A 27,138-nucleotide genomic window follows, 5' to 3' on the forward strand; every position below is an offset into this window, starting at 1 on the left:
TTAGTGAAGGCTAAAAGACTCACCCGGACCGTTATTTAGACTCTACCTATAAAATCATTTCATTAAATTCTTCGTGTACCTCAGTCTCTCCTCTAAACATTCGTTTTTGTTTGGAGTTCATTTGATACGTACGTCCTGAGCAACTGTAGTTTTCGTAAACGCTTGCAAATGCAAAAAATAGCACTCCACCGACATCAAAGATGGCCGCCATTCAGGAACACTTGTACATACGGCAACGTGAATGATGTTATTGACCTTCTCAAACACAAAGTTCATCACACTTCAATTTGTATAATTTTCTTATATGGCTGAGCAACCATTTTCCCCATCTTTGGACCACTTCAGATGGATTGACCCTATAGCGACTCAGGGAGAGGCCGAGTTTCTGCAGTTCTCCCTTTCAGAAATGATTTACATATTATAGGATGGCGGGTAAATACTTAACATATGTACATTACACAAAGTTACATGGTTATAAATACTTAATAAAATAATAATAATAATAATAATAATAATAATAATAATAATAATAATAATAATAATAATACATTAACATTGTATTGTCTCAATCTTTAAATACTCTTTCAGCTGTTTTTTTTTTTTTTTTTTCAAAAATTTGCTAAAAGTTTGTAGTTCTCTGATACCTAGGGGAAGGGCATTCCAGGTCTTAATACATTGGTACCTGATACCTTTGATGTCATAATTTAATCGTGTTTTTCGTTTTTCAAGTTTTTTGTTTGTCTTTGCACATGTACTAACTGAGTGTTTTATTTAATTAATAAAGTAAAAGGAGAAAAATCGTATACAAACAGGTAAAGCTGTACAAGGCTACATTGTTAGAAATGTTTTCTTCCTAGATTTTTACTCTGGAAAGAATTCTATTATGTCATTAAACGATACCTCTCTGACCAAACATGATTCAACAGATACCAGGGCAAGAATATTGAACCTCTGCTCCGTCATGTTAGACCTCACTCAACTTTTTAACCATTTAAGTTTAGAAAAGGATCTTTTGCCCGTACAGTTTATAACAAAACGAGAGAGAGAAGTTCTGTACGCAATGCAGACATTTGAGAAAGCTGTATCTAAGTTATTTTCATATAACATCAAAAGTATTTTACTTACTCTAAGAGAACTCGCACTGTTATTTTGGGCGTTCTCATTAACAATGAAAGTTTTATATACAATAAGAAATGACGAAACTGTTCGCAAAAATTCGAGTCCACTTCACCATTGTACTTTAGAATAAAATCACTAGTGGCTCGGGTTATATCCTCTTCATTCATGAAGTTAAATTTGGTAAGAAACCCGAAAGTCTCGTGAAGATTTTTGTACTGAGCTGTCCTTCGCTGGAGCATTGAAGTGAGTTTATCTATGATCGGAAAGAACGTTTCAACACGAAATTTATCACTCCCTAATAACACTGCTTCTTCTGTGCCACTTTCGTCAAAATGTTCCTTTCTACTGATTTTTCTTTTCATCACTGTACTTCTGCAGTCCACTCTCTGATTTCACAATTTTTTTTTTTCATTTCGGCAAACATTTCTCTAAGAAAAGAAAGTAACTGATCAAGGACTCAAGTATATTGATGCAGTTCCTAGCTCCATGTTTTCACTTTCGAGATACTGACTAGGTTTATCCATTCTACTTAAAATAACATCCCATGATATGACATGAAATAGTTTTCAAGAGTAGTCAACTTCTGTAAAATGTTTTTCGCATCTTGACGTGTTTCATTGTTTTCCATTGTATCTTCTGTGATGGATGCTAACACATTATAGTGGTAAAATATTTCCTGACAAAACGTGCTGCATTGCTGCTAGCAGACCACCAAAGTTTTCAAAGTTTCCAGTGTTTTCTTTGTTTCGTTAATTCCTTCGTCTAGCAAATGCCATTGATGTGGTGACGAACTAAAGAAATTATGTATCAGCTGGAGAAGACTGAAGTAATTGACTGCAATTTCGCATGATTCAATAGCAGCTTTTCCTACAAGGTTTGAAGAGTGTGTTGCGCAAAGAACAAATTCAGTTAAATCATTAAGATGTTTAACATGAGCTTGTACTCCTTTATACGGCCCCGACATGTCACTTGCATGATCATATGACTGTTCTCGATAATCTCCTATAGAAATTGCATACTCTTCCAATGTTTTAACAACTATATCAGCTAAGGACTTACACTCTGCTAAGGATCAATTGCAATCGTTAGAGAAAAATTTAGAGAAATTAACTTTACAGATTAGTAAGCAGCAATGTGATCGAAACAATACTAACAGTAGTAAAAAAAAAAAGTTAACTAAGAATTTTTAAGGAAAAGGGAATAATTTTTACAGGCAAAACAAAGGAAATCAGAATCACAAATTCAGTTAAAGAGGGAATTTTAGAGGGCGATTTCGTGGTAATTTTAGAAATATCATAGGCCAGACAAGAAATCAATTTTATCCTAGAGGAAATTTTCATAACTATCAGTTTCAAACACCTATGTATGGAGACAATTATATCAACAATTTCCAAATCCTATTTGCTCTTTTTGTGGTCATGGTTTTCACACAGAAGGTGCGTGTTTGTTGCGTAAACAGCCTTTAAACGCGTAATGTCTGTAAATGCAGGAAGTACATTTACAGATAACACTGCTTTAGGAAATAAGGGTTATGTTGTAAAATCCTCCATTATTACACGAAATAATATGACCTTAATGCTATTATTGATTGAAGATAAAAATGCTGATGCTGTATTAGATTCATATTCGCAGATATCAATAATTAGAGGAGATTTAGTTTCACCTAAGACTAAGATATTGAATATCGACACACGAATAAAAGGAATTCTCTTTTGATAAACAAGAATAGCAATTGTACGTTTCGAAATTAATGTGACAACATTTTATCATGCTTTTCGCGTGTTAAGTAATTTTTCCAAGACAAGTTGTTAAGAAATGACTTTTTAGTATCTCAGAGAGCCCAAATTGATTTGAATAGAAACGTTTTATTGTTAAGGAGATTTGGAAAACCTCGTAGATTTGCTCTAAATAATGACAGATATTTCAAAGAAATTGACATTTCCACTGATTTTTTTATTGCTCTAAAAATAAACTTCAGAGCTAGCTGATTACGGAGAACACTCCCTATCTATCGCTCATGCTATGATTCTAACTGGTAGAAATTTGCGATTGAATTCCGGTCTGCTACTCGTGTGCTTAAAACAATGACCACTATGTTTCTACGACACAGATCGGTACAGGGGAAAGGTCTGCTTCGCTAACTAGGGTAGGATGACCAAATCGTCAACTAGAAAAAACCTTTTATTTTTGGATAGGTTGCCGCCCTAAATATATTTTTTTAGTCTCTCTGTTCTCTCTCTTTTTGTATCTCTCATAAAAAGGGGGCAAATTTACACTTTTTCGTTTTAAAACCTATCTAAAAAGTTGTAGAATCAGTTAAATAACAAGTAACTATCAGCAGCTAACAAGAGATGAAAATATAAAATAATGAAACATTTGAAAACATTACTAAAATATATATGAAACATTTTATCAATTATTAAAATAAAAGAAACATGAGGTATGTTCATGATAATAATGTAATGCAAAACATGAGTTTATTTTATAATCTAGATTCATGAGAATACCTAGCTGTCTTTAAAACTTTCTTTTATTTATTTATTTAAAAAAAAAAAACAAGTTTATAAAAGTCACAACAATCCATTTTGAAATTGTATAGTGCTTGAAAATTTGCAGAAAGGGTCTCCACTACCATCCTGTTTCTTCCGTCTGTCCATTGAATGTTCATGAGCGAAAATATTCTTTCAATATTGCCATTATAAGCAGGGATCGCAAACAAATATTGGTATGTCTTTAAAGATTCAGAGTGCTGTTGAGACCTAGTATGGGTTTTGAAAAAACAAACCCACTTCTCGTGGCACTGGAGGGATTTAAAAAAAAATATCCTTTCTCCACTCCTTTATCTCGTATTATTAACAAAATCCTTCAACGAAGCCACGTGATCGAAAAGGAAAGAATCACTTATTTCAATACTTTTCTCTTTGAAGTAAGCAACACTATTTTCAACCCGCACCCAAGTGAGGATGTTCAACAGCATCCATTTGAATATTGAAAAAGTAGGGAACAATACACTCCATTTCCTCATATATTCAATGCAAGTTTCATAAAACTCATTAACTTCATTTTTGAAGTTGATTTTGTCTTGTTGCGTATTTTCATTCCTTTTGAGAAAGGATTTTACATTAAATGATAAAAGCTGTTCCTCTTTTCTTTGAGACATAGCTTTAAGCATGCTTTCCATTATTGACATCCATAACATTTGTTTTTGCACTTCCTTTCAATTTTCTTAATTCCGTGGTGGAAGATACTAAGCTGGTTATAGACAGTGATTTATTTGTGGATTTTGTAGAAAGGGGGAATATTTATGCAAGATTGTGTTTCGTATAACAGAACAACTTTAGTGGGGTTGGGACTACGTTATTTTTAAACCTACCTACTTTCAAATTATGATACTGGTTTGATAGGAGACCCCCAAGTTCGGTAGCGACAGATTTAATAAGATGCACGGTGGCGACAGATGATCTTGCGCAATAACATAGGCAGTTCTAAATATCACAGTTGTCTTTTTAACAAGAATTTCTTCACAATTAACACGAAAGCCTCTTACTTTGTACCGGAATTACTTGCCTTTTAATCGTCAGGAGCTTTTCCTTGATAGCCTAATATCCATTTCCTTACGTTCTTTTTAAGGCGCTTGTCAACGAAGAAACTACCAATTCACATCTGCAGTGACTGCTCACTAATAACTGAAATGTTCTATTATTATTATTATTATTATTATTATTATTATTATTATTATTATTATTATTATTATTATTATTATTATTATTATTATTATTATTATTATTATTACTGTGCTACTCAGATGAAGTATGATAATCAGTTTAATCAGCTGCAGTATTTTTCTTTCGGAAACAATTCTATAAACAAGACCAGCATAGCTCGCGACAATAAACATACTAAAAAAGTAAAGAATTGTTACTAAAATATGGAGTTGAATTATTGTACTTTAAAACAGATTGTATAGCCTAAGAAAGGTAGAAAATATCTTCCCAGGCTGGGAAGATAGAATTAAACCTAGAGACAGGGAAACCAAAACTTAGAAGGGGGGAAATTCCCAGGCTTCCCTGGCTACAAATAAATCCCTGGTTATAGATAAACTGTATTAATGCTTCACTTAGGGCCAATCCTACCATCTTCTGATATCTGTCTGATATAAATATCCTCCTGTCATTTTTCCGATAAGTGTTCTACAATGTCCTGATAACAATCTGGTGGCTGATAAACCCTATCAGCTGGTTGGTACTTTGACAGGAAGTTCAACTGCCTGTTAACAGCTATCTGCTACTTGTTAGTTGTCGTGTAGTGAATCATGGACGAAATCGAAGAATTGTTGATGGTGTCCGAGGACGATGAGGAGATTGTTCAATATATAGCGAGGCCTAGAAGACCATTTTTGCTCGAATATATGCCAATTTATAACAATAAGTAGTACCCGTTGGCTACAAGTGCCCCCACATAAGCGCCATGTAATTTGTGTAGTTAGAAGATGAAGAAATATATTCTATATAAAATATAGAGTTTAATTATTGAAATTGAATGATATATAAAAACATATCTAAATTATTAATCTAATTTACATATTTTTAGAGGTGGAATATAAATAAATGAATTAATTAAAAGCTCAGATTGTGTTATTACGTGTAGTATTATAAAATGGAGTGTAATATATAACGAAATTAACGTTATAAAAGTTAGTTATAAATTTGACGTTTCAATTGTTTTCAGTATGATCAACAGAAAACCAACCAATCAAATTGTCCGTTAAAGCCTTGCTTCGGGTTAACTATCTGACAGAGAAAATATCAGGCACAGTATATTGTAGAACGAACCACGGGTTAAAGTAACTGACAACTTCCTGATATCTAATTCTGACTGATAGTAATCAGAAAGAATATCAGGATATTGTAGGACTGGCCCTTAAAGGATTATTGTCTAGTCAAATCACGGAGACACTGTATTGTACTGATGACAGCGCCTCAATTTTCCACGGCCCAAAATAGAGAGAAATGAGTTGAGTTGAGTTGATATTGAGTTTAACGTCCCTTTCAGCAGCGAGGCTATATGAGACGGACCTACTGACTAACGTGGAATCCGAACCACATGAGCTCCCGCCGGGAATCGAATCCGGGTTTCCCACACCAAAGGCGCGTACGCTAACAGTTTAACCAAGAGAGCTCGAGAGCAAAAACAGGTTACATTTGTTCTTCATAAGGTTTTCAGTTCTTTGTACTGTCATCTGCGGAGTGGAAGTCTTGGAGTAAGGAGACCTGGGAGGGGAAGCAGTGCAGCCACGCCATCTACCATCACAAACGTCGTAGTGATGTTGCTCAGTAATTAGATATGTTCGAATATAATCACATAGCTTAGAAAATAATATAAATTGGGAAATTTTAGCGATTGGAAAGTGTCTTTGTACCCAATGTAAATACGGAACATTGTGGCGTCCCGGGATATTTTTTCGGGACACCGGGAATGGTAGTGAAAAAACGGGACAATCCCGTTTTTACGGGACGGTTGGTCACCCTAAACTAGGGAAATAAAACGGCTTAGCGAAAGATACGATGCATGTTTTTCAAATGTGTACGACGTTGCTAATAACACAAAGAATAAGAAAAGTAATAGAATTTACGGTTTCATTAAAAATAAAGCTATTTATTTATTTATTTATTTATTACTAGGGCAACAAAAGCATAAAAAGCATAATAGCAATTTAGACATATGGTTGGTACCTTGAACATAGTTGTGGTTGCTTAAGGGTCCAGAAGAAACTAAAAAGCATAATCTTAGAAAACAAAGCATAAAGCATAATTTAAAATATATAGACAATTCTTGGAAAATTCTGTTTAACTGCAAGTTGAACATACTGTATTAATATTTTTTAAAACCAATATTTACAATGCAAAATCATTGAGAACATAACAATTCAACAATGAAAAGCTTATTTTTATTTCTGTAAACTTTTCGATGTAAGCCTTTGGTGTGGAGAAAAGAAAGAAAAAAAAGGAAAAGAAGAAAAGTTTCCGTCAACAATGAATAGTACACAAGAATTCCAGACTATATTGTTATGTTTACTCTTGAACTTAAGGACTTTCTGTACTTTTTGGTGGCATCTTTTACTTTCCCTTTCTGTATATGTGCATTTCTAAGACGCACACAAGTGATAAAACACTGACTCGAGTAAAGCATATCTCTTTACAGTGCATTAAGTAGAAAGTTCGTTATATGAAAGAAACTGGTTGTATAAAATATTAATAAATACATCAAGATATTTAGAATATTTAATGTATAGTAAATATTAAACATTATACACGATTAATGTAAAACAATGATTCAAATTAACAATAAAGCATAATAAAGCATAATTTGAAAAAAATAAAGCATAATTAAACTAGAAATAAAGCATAATGTGGGTTGCTTTATTTACAGTGAAACCTGTCTATGTTGGCCACCATCGGTTCCATCGAAAAGTGGCCAACTTAGACAGGTGGCCAACTTACAGAAAATAAGTGTGATTTGTGTATTTTTAGAATAGGATTTCTAGTATTACTTTATTCTAAAATTTTAATAAGCAGTGGCACGACTGCTACTTATAAATAATGTATATAGAGTAATCATAAAAATATACAGTACTAGAAAATATTACTATAGTATGCAAGAGCGCCGATTTCTCTGTAAATTTGGTGGGAGGGGGGCATTCAGATGCAGAAGGTATATATATGAAGATTTTAAGACAAATTGCACTCAAATTATACCAAATATTGTATACTCATAAATAAAATAGAGCCCAAAAGAGCTTTGGGGGGCCCGGGCCCCCTCGGTTTCCCCAGGATCGGCGCTCTTGATAGTATGTTTAATATATATGCATACCGTTCTCTTTCTGAAAACTAGTCTGGTACATTGGATTATTCGGATTGAAAACACAATAACACAAACAACCATGAAATAGAAGTGTATGTACGCAGTTTATTGAAATTGATATTATAGCACACTGAGGGCCAGTTCTACAATATCCTGATATTCTTTCTGAGGTCCATGTTCCGTTAAGGGGGTCCAACACTACAATGGACCCCATTAAGCTAACCTAGTCTAACCTGACCTAAGCTAACCTAACCTAACCTATTCTAGCCTGACCTAACCTAACCTAATATAACGTTATATTATGTAATCAAACTAAAATCAATAGAAAGAAATGATGTCAAAAGCACTGGACCCCCTTAACGGAACATTGACCCTTTCTGATTACTATCAGTCAGAATTAGATATCAGGAAGTTGTCAGTTACTTTAACCCGTGGTTCGTTCTACAATATACTGTGCCTGATATATACTCTGTCAGATAGTTAACCCGAAGCAAGGTTTTAACGGACCATTTGATTGGTTGGTTTTCTGTTGATCATACTGAAAACAATTGAAACGTCAAATTTATAACTAAAATTTATAACGTTAATTTCGTTATATATTACACTCCATTTTATAATACTACACGTAATAACACAATCTGAGCTTTTAATTAATTCATTTATTTATATTCCACCTCTAAAAATATGTAAATTAGATTAATAATTTAGATATGTTTTTATATATCATTCAATTTCAATAATTAAACTCTATATTTTATATAGAATATATTTCTTCATCTTCTAACTACACAAATTACATGGCGCTTATGTGGGGGCACTTGTAGCCAACGGGTACTACTTATTGTTATAAATTGGCATATATTCGAGCTAAAATGGTCTTCTAGGCCTCGCTATATATTGAACAATCTCCTCATCGTCCTCGGACACCATCAACAATTCTTCGATTTCGTTCATGATTCACTATACGACAACTAACAAGTAGCTGATAGCTGTTGACAGGCAATTGAACTTCATGTCAAAGTACCAACCAGCTGATAGGGTTTATCAGCCACCTGATTGTTATCAGGACATTGTAGAACACTTATCGGAAAAATGTCAGGAGGATATTTATATCAGACAGATATCAGAAGATGGTAGGATTGGCCCTGAATGATTTAGATTGAAAACAAGAAAAGCTAAGTTATAAATTGAGAAATTCATATGCAATTTATGACTTCTTTTCAGTTGTTACTGAATGGTGGCTCATTCTAGACATATTTGCTTTATTCTTTTTGGCAGATATGCACATTCTAATATTGTACTTAACTACCTCTTGTTAATGAGCTAGAAGTGTTTCCCTCGGAGCAAAAGATGTTTTAAGAAAATCTTGAGGGAATTCATATCTCAAAACCTCCGCTACCTTTTGACATGCAGTTAGGTGCCAATAAATGACAATTGAGCTTTAACCTTGAGAATTTTCCGGAATGACTAAAGCTTCCCACTGATGAAAGGAGTCGATATAGCTAATGGTTTTACCAAAACAGAGAGGGTAAACAAATACGTACAACCATTTCCTGAATCCCTGTACGTGCTTTTTCTTATTCACATCTTCCTTCACCACCCTTTTATGAGGGTAGTGTTCTGGCCATTGACCTCCAAGAACAAATCGTGCGAATCTATGCTTCTTTGTGTCCAGTCACAAATAGAGAACATCTGCCTCTCATATGGGAATTCGAAAGAGTTAAGAAAAATAACAAAACTGTATTTTTCGTGGCCAAGATACGCAGGTAAATTTATCATTATCATCATAGGGTAAACATTGCTTCAGTGTGGCCAACTTCCAAGATACACAGGTGGCCAACTTATAGAGTAGTAAGTAACGAATGTCTTATGGGAAATGCAGGTTCAAGACGAACTAGGCCAAGATAAGCAGGTGGCCAACTTAGAGAGGTGGCCAAGTTGACAGTTTTCACTGTATTATCAATTATTTGAATATCTTAGGACAAAGTTGAAGTGTACTAATTCGTTATATTATTGACATTGTTTGCAGCCTGAGGTAAGAAACTAATTAATATTCTCATGTCTCGGTCACCGACCGACCTTACGAAGCGAATTTTATTGATTCTTAAGAAAAAAAATCGACAATATAAAAGTGCACCTAATCAATGTATATCCTCATTTTTGCATTAGATTCACTTTACTACCAAAAATACTGTTTACAAGTACCATAATTAAAAAAATAAATTATAAAATAAATGCAAAGATTTTGATAATTAATGCTACAAAATATCAAAATTGTTGCGAAAAAGTTTCGTCTCTAAATATACTGTAAGTGTATTTGTAACCATAATTTGTTGGTCGGGATATTAGTAATCTGCACGTTACCGGCTATCGTTCATGCGTTGGGTATCCAGTGAGATGTATGGAATTCATTAGATCTATGATGTAGTAAGGATAAGCAATTACGTTATACCGTATTGCCGGCTATGGAACGCGTTCGCATAGCCACTGCTTTACTATAACCCCAGATCACGTTGTTGCATGAAGGGGCGCACCTACAGGAGGGGGTCCACTGGGTCCGAATCTCTCGATAACTTCCTAATCCAACAAACATTACACTTTCTCAATAAAACTATACTTGTTTAACGGGGAAATGATTGATGTAGCATGTAAATTCGATCTTACGCTTCATCTGTACTGTTTCTCTCATAAAAACAGTGTAGTTCTATAATTTTAATAAAAACTATAGGTGGAAGTATATTACAATTATTTATCGTCTTTTCGGGTGCAGAATAATACGCATTCAATACTACATAGACTTAGTATTGGACCCCGTCCCCCACCAAAGCTTGTCTACAAAAAATTCTGGTTGCGCGCCTGGCTATATCCAACTCGAACTACCAAGATCTTACAGTAGTTGTTACCACTTTGGCAACTATTACCTGAGGTAATGTGTGCAGCAAAACAACTATTTTAGGAACTTTACGTCTATTTAGTTTTATTGGTCCCGATAATCGTTTCGCTGGTTACATTATAAGGACACTTAAATGAAATTGTTTAGTTTAACATCCCATGGTTATGCCTTTTCGGCTAAAGAAGACGAATCACTAATGAAAGTGAATGATTGTGAAATTAAATTTTCTTTTGTACTCTCATAACAGAAACTAAGCCCGGGACCACGCGCTAGCCACTACACTAGCAGGAAGGCATAACCATGGGCACTTACGCTATCAGAGAATTAATGCACTTACGCTATCAGAGATACAGCAAAATACTTAGTACAGACAGTAAAACTTAGAGAAAAGAAAATTCTCCGATTTTTATGAAACAGCAAAATTGGTAAAAGGTAAGGAGATGAAAATGTTCAATATAATAATAATAATAATAATAATAATAATAATAATAATAATAATAATAATAATAATAATAATAATAATAATAATAATAATAATAATAAGCTCATCTGCTTTACAATACATAGCACAAGTAGTAAACCAATAATAGGGATAGGAGTGTGGTGATGAAATAATTGAAGGTTATGAATACGGCTGCAGGCGCAATGTGGATCAAATATTCTATTTCAGAAAAAATATTACAAAACAAATGGAAATTCAGAGGTATATTTCACATGATATTCATAGACTTTATAGGAAAACGTGAAACACTTTACATTTTAAAGGCGTTGTAAGAGAGGTTGTATAACATCTTGAGGAAGCTTGGAATTCTCAAGAAGACTGTAAGATTAATGAAGGCCTATCTATCTTAGTGAGACTGGCAGCAATGAGATACAAATAGGAATAATTTATCAGACTTCGGAATTCATAAACCTGAAACAGGGAGATGCCTTTGTTCTTTAAATTTGCTTGAGAATAGGCGATGAGGAAACTCAAAGATACCAATAGAGCACTAATGATAATTGATCTTAACAACTTGGTGAACATGGACGACGCAGAATTTCTAGGAGATGATCTAAGATCAGAGCAAGAAAACAGTATGTGAATACTTGGTTCTCGTAATAAATGTGATAAAGGGAAATAATACAGCCAGCAGAAAGTACATGATAACAAGTAATAACTACATCAATCGAGGTGTCGGAAACATCGTAATCAATGGAAGTAGAGGAAGTGAACAGATTAAAATATTTAGGAGCAGTTGTAACAAATGAGAATGAAGTTAGGCAAGAATCTGAAACTAGATTGATGGCGAGGTTCCTGTATTATCACTGGCTCTTATCGAATGCGGCCGATGAGTGGGGGGGGGGGGATTATCTAGTTTTAATTTAGAGTCACCGAAGTAGGGTGACAAATGCTGCTAGCCCCTGCGCCCTGAACTCCAGTACGTTAGCTCCCCCCGAATACGTCTGTGAACCCAGCCAGTGCACCATGGTTTAGAGTTGATATCAACTATTTTAAGTGACCTGTTAAGTATGCATGTCGGTCGGTGACCGTAGAGGAAAATTGGGAACAGGAGATCTTAGCTGCAACAGGGGTTACCAGCAAGGTCGTCGATCCTGGGGGGACGCCCCCCTAAGCTCATGTGGGGCCCCCCTATTGTATTTATGAATATACAATATTTGACATAATTTGAATACAATTTGTCTTAAAATCCTCATATATAGGTATATACCTTCTGTATCTGAATTTCCCCCCTTTCCAAATTTATAGAGAAATCGGCGCCCTCGGTTACTAGTGAGTCTGACCGGTTCCCTGCTTGCCGAGGGGCAGCCAGATAGAATATAGTTCCAGAGTAATAGAGTCCTGTCACTGCATCCCGGATACAAGGTGGAAGAAGAGGCCACATCCTACAGAAGAGGCCACATTCAGTTCTGGAGCCAGACAAAGGACATATAGCTATTGGCCAGAGAAGTGCCCAGCACCGGCAGCCGCACTCAGCAAACTTGTTATCAGAGTTGGCGTGGGTCAATGAAAACTTGACCCACGACCCACTGACCCACCACCCACCGTGACCCACTCTGACCCACGACCCACCATGACCCACCACCCACGGTGACCCACTCTGACCCACCACCCACCATGACCCACTGTGACCCACGACCCACGGTGACCCACTCTGACCCACCACCCACCGTGAACCACTCTCATCCACTATGACCTATTCTGACTAACCAAAATCCATCGTCATCAACTCTGAACACGATCCACGGCTTCTTCTGTACTGACTAAAGAGTTTACACTTGAAATAAAACAAGACTGTGAAATTGTCTCTAATCGGAGTTTGAATTTCTAGTCAATCGCTCAAGCACCACTCTGTTAGAATAACGGTGGATCTGACCTTTATAATATAAAATGGTAAAGTGTTTGTCAGTGAGGAAATTGAAACAGTTCGAGGTGGGGGGAAATTAGTGTGTGCCTAAAATATACTTGTACTAAGAGAGTATTTTTGCAAGTGTTAATTTCTGAACGCATTCCAAGAGGAACTTCTATTCGCAGGAAAATACCCCAGGAAGTACAATATGGAAAAGGTTATGGTTTCTCAGTTCACAGTATTTTTTCTCACAAAAGACTTGAAAAATCAGTTGTTCATAGGGTATAAAGGTGCTCGGGTACACTATGTGAGAGCATCTCCATAAAGTTTGCTCATAATTGTAATTTGTGTAATCACTAAAACACCACGTTAAATTTAAGTTACAAATATGCATAATTGCAATTATTATGAATATTTATTCAAAGTAGTTTACTTAAAGCATAGAAGAGACTTACTAAAAAATAGGTACAAAGTTGAATAACACAAATAAGCCATTACTAATACAAGTATACATTTTCTATAACTCGTAATTTTCCACCTTAAAACAAATCTGAAATCGGGTTTATTTCCTGTTGGTAACTTTTTCGTGGTAAAGCATCCGCAGCGGAATGATGTCCATCCTTCAGCCAAGAAATAACTAGCTCGTGTACTTTGAGCTTGTCTAGCGGTGGGCCATTAAATTGATGAACAACAAGTTAGACGATATTTGAGCACTTAGTCTATCTCTAATATCAGTCATCTGTAAATTCATAACGGGGAAATCCCCTTCGCACTCTGTCGTGGAAATTGATAATATTTCTACCCGATTTCTGCAACTTCTCATCGATAATCTGCTTGTTAGACTTAAGTCTGATAACGATTTTTCTTAGTCAGTTTTGAAATACTCAGCAAGAAGTATAATCTCTCTATCACCATACATCTTTTCCATATCGACCATGTCAGTTGGCAATGTCGACTCATGGAGAACAAAAACTTCATCTACCACGCCTTCGATAGAGAATCTTGTGAATAAATTATCAATTAAAGCCTGATAAACTGATGATTTCTTATTTGTTTATAAATTTAATTTTTGTAATTACACATGAAGGTTTGATACCATTACCAAGTTCCCTCCCCCGTCTAGAAAGCGAAAGGGAACGAGGTTCCTGCAAAGTGTTCAGAGGTGAATGGGAATTTCCCTCCTTCTTCCCCTTCAATTACCACACTGCTGTTTGCCATGGGCCAAATTACGATGAATTTAAATTAAATTATCATAGTATAATTATTTCCTCGTTGAATTATCAATACCGGTACTTTTCAGTGGAAAAAAGGATGAAATTTGAAAGTTCCAAATCAAGGTAAGTAGACCAACGTAAAGGGAAAAAAAGTGTAAAATTTTCCATATAATTATGCGTACAATCCAAACTTAAAATTTCCGTGTAATTAAGCTTACAGTACAAATTTTATGCCTATTTTAGTCACACGTTTTTGGATTGATTGCAGTGTGCTGTAAGCGCTCCATATAATAAACATAAGCTTCAGCAATTATTATAATAGAAAGCAATGGATATATGAAGCCAAGCACTGTATTTTTTGTTTCTGATTTTTTTTCTTAAATAACATCGATCGTTTTCGATCATTTTTACAAACCAACTCACTACCAATTTTCCATATATAGAAAGTGTCCCCTCCCCCCCACACACATAAAGGAGACTTTTAAAAAAAATGCTAGGACACATTCTGTTTATTTTCAATAAAGAGTTAATACACTGAATTTCAGCTCCGTAAGTTTAACGGTTTGCGAGATACTCATTTTTTTTTCGCAAAAATTCGGATCCTCTCTATCTCCTTAGGATATTATGCATTATAATAAAAGCAATATAACATCCCAGTTTGGATTAAGGCCTAACTATATACCAAAAGTAATTTCATTTGACTTTGCAATTTGACCGTGATGATCAGGCATACATAGTTACATTCAATTTTTTATATAATAATTTATATATTACAGTGATTCAAAAATGTATTTTTTCCAGTAGTTAGCTCCCCTAAAAACTCACAGATCTCGAAAGCCAAGAGTAGTAGAAGTCCTATTGCTATTATTACAATTAAAAATATCAATATCCAAAAGTCCTGAAGTTCTTTTTTCACTTGGTTAGATATACTCACCTCAGGTAAGTAGACAGAAACAAATGGAAAAGGAAGGGAAATGAAGGTCTTGAAAGTAAAACGAAGACAAATTTACCAGTCTTCAGAAGATACTGTCTACAATGCAGTGAGCAGAGAGGGTTGGTAGATCATACTGAGTCGGTGGGTCGCAGTGGGTCATGGTGGGTGGTGGGTCGCAGTGGGTCACGGTGGGTGGTGGGTCGCAGTGGGTCACGGTGGGTGGTGGGTCAGAGTGGGTCACATGATGTTGACCCACGACCCACTGACCCACTCAAAAAACTTGACCCACTTGACCCACTGACCCACCGACCCACTGGCCCACTCCATCTCTGCTTGTTATAGTCGCGATTTATATTCAGGAACTTAACATTGATAATAATCTAAAAGAACACTATTACTGTAGTATACAGTAAATGTCAGTTGATTTACTAACACATTTACTTCTTCTTTGGTGCAGCCTTCTTGGCACTTTTCGGTTTTGCTGTAGCCTTCTTTGGCTTTGGCTTGGGACCTTTGGCTTCTTCGGAGTTTTGGCTTCTGCACTTTAAATGGTGATTTCTTAGGTTTCGGAGAAGCAACCTTCTTCTTTTCATCAGTCTTCCTGGAACGTTTAGCAGCTGGCATTGTATTTAGGTAGATAATATTTGGATTATCTCGAAATCTATTGACCATTTGCACCAGTACTTATAAATTATATCTATTAGTTTAAAGTAATAGCAAGAATTTGTAATTAGAATGTATATATTCGAATATGATTTTATCAAATGCATGCATATTTTATACAAGGAAGATACTAAAACTATACAATGAAAATCTGGCGTTTCCAGTTGCCAGATATGACTGTGTATAAATTCCGGTAATGTTTTTAGAGATGTATTCGTGTGTGTATGGAATACGGTGAGAATTTAACGTCGTATCCATAATCTCTATTTGCAATGAGTACTCACCTAATAGTTTGTCTTGTTTCTCGTAGAGCGTCTGGAGATAGGCAACTTTCTCTGTGAGAATCTTGATTTCTTCTTCTGCCTCTTCTTTCTTTTGTTGTAAATTTTCTATTTGTTTACGTGCCAGTTGCTGAAAACATATTTAAATTCATCAGTCACTGATTGATAGGTAACCTAATATTGTTGCTTAAAAAAATGTTTAGGTGTAATGGTAATAAATAACAGAGAAAATAAGTACATTATTTGTAGAATATATTGTTACTCTCTGTGCAATCTTTTACCGTTACGATCAAATGTTAAAAATTAAATCTTTCACTTTAATATCCCATGATTATTTCCTTTAGGCTAAGGGAGAAAATGATTAAAGCATGTGAATGATGATGGAAGAAATGGTAGAATGAGCAAGGGAGGAAATGGGAATATCCGAAAAAAAAGCTACGGACACAATGTTGTTTACCACAAACTAACTTGGCGGGAGATCAAACCAGGGACCCCACGCACCAGAGATAAGGGCTCTACTATTGAGCCACTTTGTCCAGCCTGCCGTTTCACCAAAGCTAGTAGCTACAAGTCCATAATAAGGTCCAATTCAAAATTTTGAAACAGAGGATATAAAACTTTATATTCAATCAAAGTTTGTATAATGGCCTGGCTCGAATTTCATGTATCTATAGGAGGGACTCGATAATGCGCACTTTAATTGAAGAATTTTCAAAGAATTCGTACTATCTGTTTATCTCCGCAAGCTTTCCGTTTTTTAATTGAATTCTTAAAGAGAGAAGCTCAAATAATAGTAAAAACAACTACACTACTATTTCTGTAACACTTAAGAAATACAGGAGTACCTTTGATGTTCCACTGGAACCCTATAGAGTTAGCTGACTCTTAGTGTAACTATTAACCGAATGTTGTCTTCCAATTATCATGCAGAGATGCGAATGAGGTGTGGCATAAGGAATGATTAAAACTTTCTCATGTCTGCCTTCTGTTTTGGATTTTACTTTTCGTCGAATTAAGTATACTGATGTTAGTCGTATAGCAAACCATATTTAACCCTTTGAAGTTCTAGTACCTATTTTTAGGTATTAAAGTAATGTCTTCATTATTCGATTAAAAAATAACCGATAAAGCTTTTTACTTCGGTTCTTTTTTGCTTTTTCAAGTCTAGAGGCATTGTGGAACACGTTACATATGGTTTTACGCCTTTCTGCGTTGAGACATGGCAGGTGATAACGTCATAACTTTTAAAAAACTTTTTTTGTTAAGCCTATTCTTGTTATTTTTTGGCGGACTTACTTTTGCACCTAAAAGATTGAAATTTTGCACAAACATTCAGTCCACCAAGTAGACTAGTATTTCTCAGATTTTTTCGGATCTCTGCGTTATCACAGGGGGTCCAGAGGAGCAAAAAGTTTTAAAAAAGGATATTTTTAACCAAAAAATTAATTTTTTCGCGATTTTCACGCGTTAGCCTACATGATGGAAACATGCGAATGATACCGTTTGAAATGCAGTTCTATTTTGAAGAGAATGATGTACGACCCATGATCATAGGATAAATAGGAATGTCTCAGGAAACTTTTACCTGAGATCCTGTTTTATACGGGAATCTGGGGTATTGTGGGGTATATTATTTTTTGGAGAGCTGACTTTTCCCACTAGAAGATTGAAATTTTGAATATTTAGTCCATCGAGTAGTATTTATCAGATGTTTTCAGGTCCCTACATTAACAGAGGGGCGAAAAGTTCTGAAAAGGGATATTTTAACCAAAAAATTCCTCTCTTTGTGATTTTTCCGCCTCAGATACAGGATGGAGACATGTGAATGACACCGTTTGAAAGGTAGTTTTATTCTGAAGAGAATGATGGGCGAACCAATGACCTAGGATAAATAGGATGTCTCAGGAAATTTTTACCAGAGATCCTGAAAGAAATTCTTTTTGGTTAGGAATATTTTTATTATTTTATGGCAGGCTTACTTTTGCACCTAGAAGATCGAAATTTTGCATAAACATTCATTCTACCGAGTAGTATTTATCAGATTTTTCCGATCTCTGCGTTAACACAGGAGGATCCAGAGGGGCAAAAAGTTTTAAAAAGGGATATTTTAACCAAAAAATTCCTTTCTTCCCTATTTTCCCGCCCCAGATACATGATGGAGACATGTGAATGGTACCGTTTGGAAGTCAAGAGAATGATGGGCGAACCATGATCCTATGATAAATAGGGATGATTCAGGAAATTTTTTACCTGAGATCAGGGTCTTTTGCGGTAATCTGGGGCATTGTGGGGATTATTGATAAATATTTTCCCCGCCCTTACTATTCAAGATAGAAGCTTGAAATTTTGTACACACATTTAATATACCACTCTCTATTTTTTCAGATGATTTTAGGTCTCTGCGTTAACACATGGGGGGTCCAGAGGGGCCCAAAATTTGAATAAAAATATTTTCAGAGAAAAATCCCGATTTCTTTCAAACTTTACCAGACATGATAGGAAAATATAAATAGTACAATTTGAAAGGTTGCTCTATTGTGAAAAAAACGAGGTATGAACCATACTCCTACGATAAATTGGGATGATGCTGTAGCCGCTTGACTGAAAGTCCATAATTTACCTTTAAAAAGCCGGAATTTAAAAGTGTTAATATTGTTTGTCAAAAACTGATAGCAAATACTACGTTGCAATCACGGAAGTCAATATTCAATAGGGTCCACAAGTTCAACTATTTCCTGTAGGCATAGGCGGAGCTAGGAATTGTCTGCTGGGGGCCAGACCTTTTGGTCGGTCTCGGAGGTCTTGGTAGGTGGCCATCTTATAGGTGGCATTTTTATTTTTTGTCAAAAAGTTGGGGGGTAATGCCTTTCATAACTCCGCTCATGCCTGTAGGCATCTGTATTAAAGCTGTAAATGATGTGATCTCGTATGTGTAATAGTAACTTCATCTTAAGGATTTTCAAAGTTATATCTTAAAAGGCAAAAATCTTGGGACAAATTTGAAGATCATTTCATCCCCTTCCTTAATTCGTTCTAATTTCAGATCACGACGGGAAAAAAACAAGAACTGGAGTGAACTGAGTTAGAAAAGTAATGTTTTCATTGTCACCTGTGGAAAAACGTGTTCGATATTTAGGTTACGTGACGTTATTCAGATTACGTCACACCTCGGCTTCGAATCGATAGCGTTGACGTCACAGGCGTCTGTGCTTGTTGATATAAAGTGACTACATTTATAAGACTATGACCTATCTTTCATTTCTGATGGACTGCATTCTGATCCTTCCTTCGCATGACACGTGCATTAGGAATGGCTGATTACTTTCGCAATTTATTTCTTTCCCTTTCAAGGTCATGTGCAGGTAACCAGGGTGGCTTACTTTTCCTTCTCTTCTCCGAGCTATAAGTATGCATAATATCTGATTAATGCTGTTATAGAATGAAAAGCAGAAGGAAATTTCACTTCGACTTTATTTGCATAGCATCTAGGTTTCCCACAAGATGAGACGACGAGACAGAGTTCTTCCAATAGAAACGGATACACTTCGAGACGAGACAGCTAAGTATGGACACGAGTCGAGCTAAAAGTCGACTCGACTCGTCGAGTTTCGAGTCGAGTCAGAGGTAATTTTATCGAGTCGAGTTCCGAGCCGAGTCACTGTTTTTGAGGTCGAGTTTCGAGTCGAGTCGAGTTTGATAAATGGCTCACTCGTTCAGCTCGTTTTGAAATCATGGTCTGATTAGACTGGAAAGCGAAAGTCAAGAGAAATCTAAGCAGTAATGTGGAATATTTTTAGTGGGGACACTACAAGAATCTCGTCTCATCTCGATAAGGAGACGAAATTAGATTTTTGTAAAGAAACAGCCTCAAATGTCGTGAGCACAAATATAAGTATATACTGTAGTTCTTACTATTAAGGCTTAGACCTGCACGGTCAAATTTTTGAGCCCTAGCAGAAGCTCAACCCGAGTAGTGATGTCAGCTGGCTCGGCTCAGTTCAATTGAGCGAACAACTCGAGTCGGTTCGGGTGGGTGGAGTCATCGGCTCGACTCAACTGAGCCAATGACTCAAGCCTTCCCGGTTGGGACTAGCCTTCGACTCGGTTCAATAATTGAGCCGTGGCTTGGCCCAACTTGGTTGGGACGAGACATCGGCTCGAGCCAGTTCCGTTGAAATGAGTCCATCGGCTCGGTTCAGCTCGGTTGAACTGAGCCCATGACTGGAACCGGCTCAGTTGGGGTGAGCCACCATCTCGGTTCGGTTCAACGCCATAGTGCATGAGCTGTGAGCCGAGAAACTCGAGTCGTTGACAATCCTAAACCCTGGCCGAGCAGTTTGGAACATGTTTGGCCGGCGCCGTACAACTTTTAACAACTTTTGGCTCGAGCCTAAAAACTTGCTCCTTCGGATCTCAAACCCAGAACCTCGTGAACAATGTCCTTGCCTTCTGAAGACTTCTCGATGACCGAGATCTACAGCAAACTAGTTTTTAGTATTCAGATACAAACCGCCTACTTTCACTGTTATACACGGTGTTATAATAATAATAATAATAATAATAATAATAATAATAATAATAATAATAATAATAATAATAGTAATAAAAGTTCCAGTAGTAATATCATTGAAAATTATATTGACTATGTAGGATACTTAAAGAGAGTACTTGGAACTGCACAAGAATTTAGCTCGAATTGGCTGGACTCGACTCGAAACTCGACCTGAATTCGAGTCGAGTTGGAGGAAATTTTTCGAGCCGAGGTCTCGAGTCGAGCTCAAAGATGTCTGTTTCGAGTCAAGTCAAGTTTCGGGAAAAAGTGGCTCGTGCCCATCCCTAGAGACAGCCTCAGCTTTTGTCTCGTAGGCAATCTTGATAGTTTCATATCCATTATTTCAGACGAGTAATCTTTAAAACAAAGAGAAAAAAAAACTGAGCTCGTGGCAAAAGTAGTATTTTTACATTGGGAAATGTTTTAATCGAATTTAACTAAAATAGCAAGAACACTTAAAAAAAATCTACTTTTGTCTCGATAATTCCCACTCTCTCTAAAAGACTTCATTGTAGACAAGGGCGGCGATTAGGAGGGGCAAGAGGGAGCAGGTGCCTCCGCGTATTTGAAGTGACCCCTTAATGTATATAGTTTCATTTGCAAATGTAAAGTTTTTGTATGTATTACTGGTTCATAGAAAAAAAATGGTGCCATATAATATTTGCCGTTGCGTGAGTACGTATTGGTTATTTGTCTTCCTGTGGAGTTAAGAAAGCTACAGGAATTGCATTTTAATTGCAAGTCAAAGCAACTAATATTGCAATTGCATATTTCTTTAAATATAGTAACATATGCTTGTAGTATTTACTGTCTTTCATTTTCTAAGAGAAATAACATACACTATGGAATTAAAAATACAAGCTGTTCATTAATCCCCAGTTTCAATATAACGTCTACAAAACAAGCCTCATTATTCATGACTATGATTCATATTATCCTTTCTTTTTATTTGTTTTGCATATTTGTTATTAAATAATCTGATCACACAATTTTTCAGACAGAATTTTAAGATGTTTCATGAGTAAGGAATCAAATCTCTTCTTACACTTTCGTTGTTTAAGAGTACAAAGGGCTAGTACCTACTTGCGTTCCTCTTGTCATTTTAATTTACTTAATGAAATATCATATGAAATACGATATACGGTATTTTAACTGAATAATATAGTATCCTATTAGATATACAACCTTTCTTCAAAGTATTAGAAACAACCAGGAAAACTAACATTGATATAGAAATATTCAGATCATGTCTTGCCCCCTGACTTTTAACGTCCAATCACCGCCACTGATGGTAGGAATGAATGTCTGTTTATATTTCAAATGCAGGTGGAAGGTTTTCAAGCGGTGCGTCACACTTGGTTGTAATCAGGTATTGGAGAAATAACATGGTGTCTTGGTGTGAAAAACTCTTTCATTTAAAGAAGAAATGTCGTCTAAGAATGGAATAAAAGGTGCTATTCGATAGTACTTATGTTTCGGTGTATGTACAAGATGGATCAGCTCATTTTCTCAACAGACCAGCTGCAGTTACTTGAACATTTATTCCTATACGTGGCGCTAATTTCAGGAAAGCTTTGAACAGTTTGTGCAACTCAGATTGAACATTTTGACCCATTACGTCCTCTTTGATGAGGCTTTATTGTAGTATATGCTTAGGATATAGATGAATACATAGTAAATTCTCTTTATAATACATGAGTACATTGATGTTCTTTTTTAAAACTTGGGAGGGGTACATTGGATTATTCTTTAAATTTAGGAAATGTAAAAAAATAAAATAAATAAAATAAAATAAAAAAAATTGGTAAATTATCTATAAGATCCAAAAATATATCTTTGTAAGTTTGATTGGTATTGTTTGTATATAAAAATCTTAAGTAAAAATAAGGGAGTACGTCTTTGAGCGTTTTCGAAAATTCCGCTTCCAAGAAGAAAAAGTTGGGCCATTTCTATAATATACAAATTTCCCTTTCTTTGTTGAGAAAGTGTCCAACGTGAGGATACTAACTCTTAAGGATAATAATAATAATAATAAATATGCGGCTCAGCGTTTTGGAAATTTTCGCTTGTAAAAGAGTAAAGGGAGACATGTTGAAATTTTTATTTATTTACAAATTGCCAAATATGGAGTTTCATTTGAGCTGAAGATAAGAAATTAGGTTTATAAAGTGACTAGCAGCGTTCACCCCGCTTCGCTGCGGTCACCCCGGAACGCAATAAACTTTGTTACTTAGATAATTTTTACTTTTTCGCTTTCAAGTGATATGATAAAAACCATAGAAGATTGCACTAATGTTAACATTATATCGCCTGTCATTTATGTTAACCCGCCCCGCTTCGCTGCGGTCACCCCAACCCGCCCCGCTTCGCTGCGGTCATCCCGGAACGCAATAAACTTTGTTACTTAGATAATTTTTACTTTTTCGCTTTCAAGTGATTTATAGCGCCTGTCAGTTATGTTAACCCGCCGAGTCACAGGGTCATGCGGGTTGCATATAAATACGTTTATTTTTATACCTATGATGAACTAATAACAAAGGATTTGTACGTATGGACACCTGAATGGTCAATTATCTCAAGACACTGGTAATTGAAAATTAAAGTGATATGATAAAAACCATCTAGGGTCCACATCCTAACAACCCCCCAAAAATGAAAGAAATCGGTTCAGCCGTATTAGCGTGATGAGCGGACAAAGGATTTTTTGTACGTATTGACACCTGATTGGTCAATTATCTCAAGACACTGGTAATTGAAAATTAAAGTGATATGATAAAAACCATCTAGGGTCCAAATCCTAACAACCCCCAAAAATGAAAGAAATCGGTTCAGCCGTATTAGCGTGATGAGCGGACAAAGGATTTTGTGCGTTCTCTTTTATATATATAGATATACAAATAAGGAGACACATATTTAAGCGTTTTTCAAAATTTTTCTCCTAAGAGGGAAAACTAGGCAAGATTCTGTAACATTCAAATTTTCCTTTCTTTATTCAGAAAGTACCGAATGTGAAGATTTTTTTTTTTTTTGAGTTGGAGATGTGAAATTCAGTTAACAAACTTTTCACTAGAAATACGACTAAAAGAGAGAATATTTCTATCATATTGGAATGAACCCTTATTTATGCAGAAGTGTCGTATGTGGCGATTATTATTATTATTATTTTTAGATATAGTAGTCTGAGATAATTAAACAAATAAAGGTAGCTCCTAAGTTAAGCACGAATGCAATTATCGAATTTAAGTTTAACATTGGTCTACCTCAGAAAAGAATAGGAACGAGAAGCAAAGGCGCAACATTTCTTTTTATCGGCGAAAGTGAGATCGTAATTAAATGTCAAGTGACGTAAATATAACATAAATATACAGAAATGTAAGCTAATGAAATTCTAATAAGAAATGCTTTAGAAGACTCCTATCTTTCTTTCAATCGTCTGTACTATTACCTTTATAAGGGGTATTTTAACATAATGAAGATTAGCATTATTCTGGCAAATGGTAGAACTACTATGAAATTTAGCTTAAAATAGTTTTTATTGATTCTAATTTAAAACTAGAGGAATATTTTAGTTTAAGTTCCCACGATTATGCACCAAGACTAAAGGGGACGATTATAATGGGATGAATAAAAAAAGTGGGAGTGGGAATCGGTAGAGCTCCGAGAACTTCCACACTCACGGTGTTTGTTCGCTTTGAAGTCCAGGGACTCCACGTATCAGAGGTAGAAGTAACAAACAAATCATTATTTTTTTCTTAAAGATACATAATTTTAAAGATTTTTTTCCTCATGTTTATTTTGAATATTAATTAGAGAGTTACTTTCTAAAAGACTCTACAGAAAATAACTTACGAGTCTTTATTTGTTTTCCTAAAAAAATATCGTTTTAAGATCCTAGCTTTAAAAAAAGGAAAGGAAGAAAGTTGCTGTATCTGAAGCAAAATTTATTCAGGTTTTGGTTTATTTTCTGTTAGGATGTAAGGCTGACATTGTAAGTAAATGTAAATTTACTGTTTCTTTAAATCTTGATATCTTAGACACAAAGACCAGATTCCTCTGAACCTCCTATGCAAAGGACGAGCCGAAGGAAGAATCACAGGCTATACCAGAAAGCAGCATTTTCAGGTACTTTTGCTTTTATCCTAATTATTTCGGTGAGTTTTCATAAATTACTCTTTAGTTTTGGCTCCAAGAAACCGGACAAAAGCTTATTTTGGGGACACACAAATTGACAATGAAACTATTAGCAAATCGCACGAAGCAGATGGTTAAATATTGTAATCTATTTGTAGTTATGATACCATGTTTTCCCTAATTTCATAGCTTTCTAAATCGTTATCAAATTTGCAATTTTAAATTACCGTAATTTTTTTTGAATTGTAGATATTTTATCCACGACGAAACGTTCACATATATACTGCAATATTATCAGTCAATTTGTACCCCTGACTGCTGAGGCAATATTTCATACGTCGGGCAGGTCATACCGTCATACCATAGGAATCTGGGGTTCAGGAAACCCACATGAAACACGGGGGCTTTTGAGAGACAACCCAAAGATCAATGTCCGGTGTGGTCTAAAGCACAACCGAATCATTGGGCCTTTTTTCTCCGCCGAGCCAACAATTACTTGTGTAATCTACCTCGACATGCTTCAACTCTTCGCCATTCTGCAGTTGGAGGATTTGCAGCCGAATGTTGTGTTCCAGCAGGATGGTGCTCTACCACACTGGTTAGCAGCATCCATCATCACCTTTCCCAATTGATGGATTGGACGGGTTGGCCCCATTCCATGGCCACTGAGGTCGCCAGACATTACACCACTCGATATTTTCTGTGAGGTTTTGTGAAGAATAGTGTTACTGACATAGCTTATTTAAAAACTCGCATTACAGCTGCCTTTAAACTGTCACACACGAGATGTTAGAGCGTAGGTGGCTGGAAATTGAGTGCAGACTGGATATGCTTAGGACCACGAACGGTGTACGTATGGAGGTGTACTAATGAACTTTGTACATAAACTTTATGAGTTGCACCATTCACTGTAAAGGGCAGAATGTAAAAATCTTTGTTCATTAAAGAGTTGTAAACGTTTGAAATTGTAAAGATAATTTCTGGACACCTTATATATATATATATATATATATATATATATAAATTTATAGAAATTTACTTTGCATTTTAAGACTAGCAGTAACAACACTTGTATATTTGTGTGTAGTTCACTCCTCTTCCCATTAATAATATAATTGATTAACTGAGGAACGTTTAGTTGAGTTCGATCTTACGAAGGAAGTTTGAACTATATTTTGTTTTCCCCAAAGCAAGCCTTTGTTGAGTTCACTTTACTATCCTGAACGCGTCATAAACACCTTTTGAACCCAGGCAATTTTAACGTGCCGACGTATGACGTATGGCAACGGTTTTATGATCTGGAAAACGACAAGGAAAAGTAGTAAGAAGAATGGGCGGGGAAGAGTGTATTAAGCAAATGTTGTCAGTTTATGAGTTGTGTACTTCCGAAACCCTTGGCCACGGTATCGATGTTCTTGTTCACCTGCAACACTAGCCTTATCAAAGCCGAGTTTCCTGATAATTCCTCGTTCTCTCTGTGTTGTTTTCTCAGAATAGAAACAGCAAACTGTAACGTCACAGATATAAACGACCGGTCTTGTTACACTGATAAAAACGTATGTGGCGTACGTAAGAGCAGCGTAAATCCTGTAGATTTTGGGCTCAAAGTATAACCATATGTAACATCCTGCAGAAAACAAATAACTGAAAACGTATCTTTTATACGTATTTTCCATATGAATGTTCCGAATAAACATATTTTCCGTACGAAACAAAGAACTGTACATAGGCGGTCAGGATGTCACATACAGGTGGACGTATATAACATATAGCTGATGTATGTAACATACGTAAATATGTGTAATATACGGAAAACAGGTGTCAGACATCGTGAAGCGGCATGATGTAACCTCTAAAGGAGAAAAGGGCAGTGTGTATGTAGCATATGGATAACGTATGCTTCGTACAGATTTCCGTAGTAATCATAAAGATTCTGTATATTTGGGCAATATATCGCTGTCCGGATAACGGATTTTTCTCAGTGTAATTGTATATAAAGATTAAGTTAAATTTTCTTTCAGATGATTAACTAAGTAACTTTGTTCCACCGTAATATGGAATGCATTTTTAATGTGAATAATTTTTATCAAGACTTTTCTATATTTTTAGTTATTGAAATTTTATCAAATTCAACCATCG

The 27,138-nt window shown here is 35.7% G+C and overlaps 1 protein-coding gene across 3 annotated transcripts in view; it reads right to left on the reverse strand.

The window, feature by feature from the left end:
* The window catches only part of synr (BH3-only protein sayonara), a 207,424-nt gene that overhangs the window by 49,647 nt on the left and 130,639 nt on the right, over positions 1 to 27,138 (reverse strand). For all 3 annotated transcript variants that reach the window (XM_081735555.1, XM_081735556.1, XM_081735554.1), the window contains exon 6: positions 16,320 to 16,446. In XM_081735555.1, the coding sequence (XP_081591681.1) occupies positions 16,320 to 16,446 (127 nt within the window). The remainder of the gene's footprint in view (positions 1 to 16,319; positions 16,447 to 27,138) is intronic.

The sequence above is a fragment of the Thermobia domestica genome, chromosome 13, assembly GCF_964235325.1.
Source record: "Thermobia domestica chromosome 13, izTheDome1.hap1.1, whole genome shotgun sequence".
Lineage (NCBI taxonomy): Eukaryota > Metazoa > Arthropoda > Insecta > Zygentoma > Lepismatidae > Thermobia > Thermobia domestica.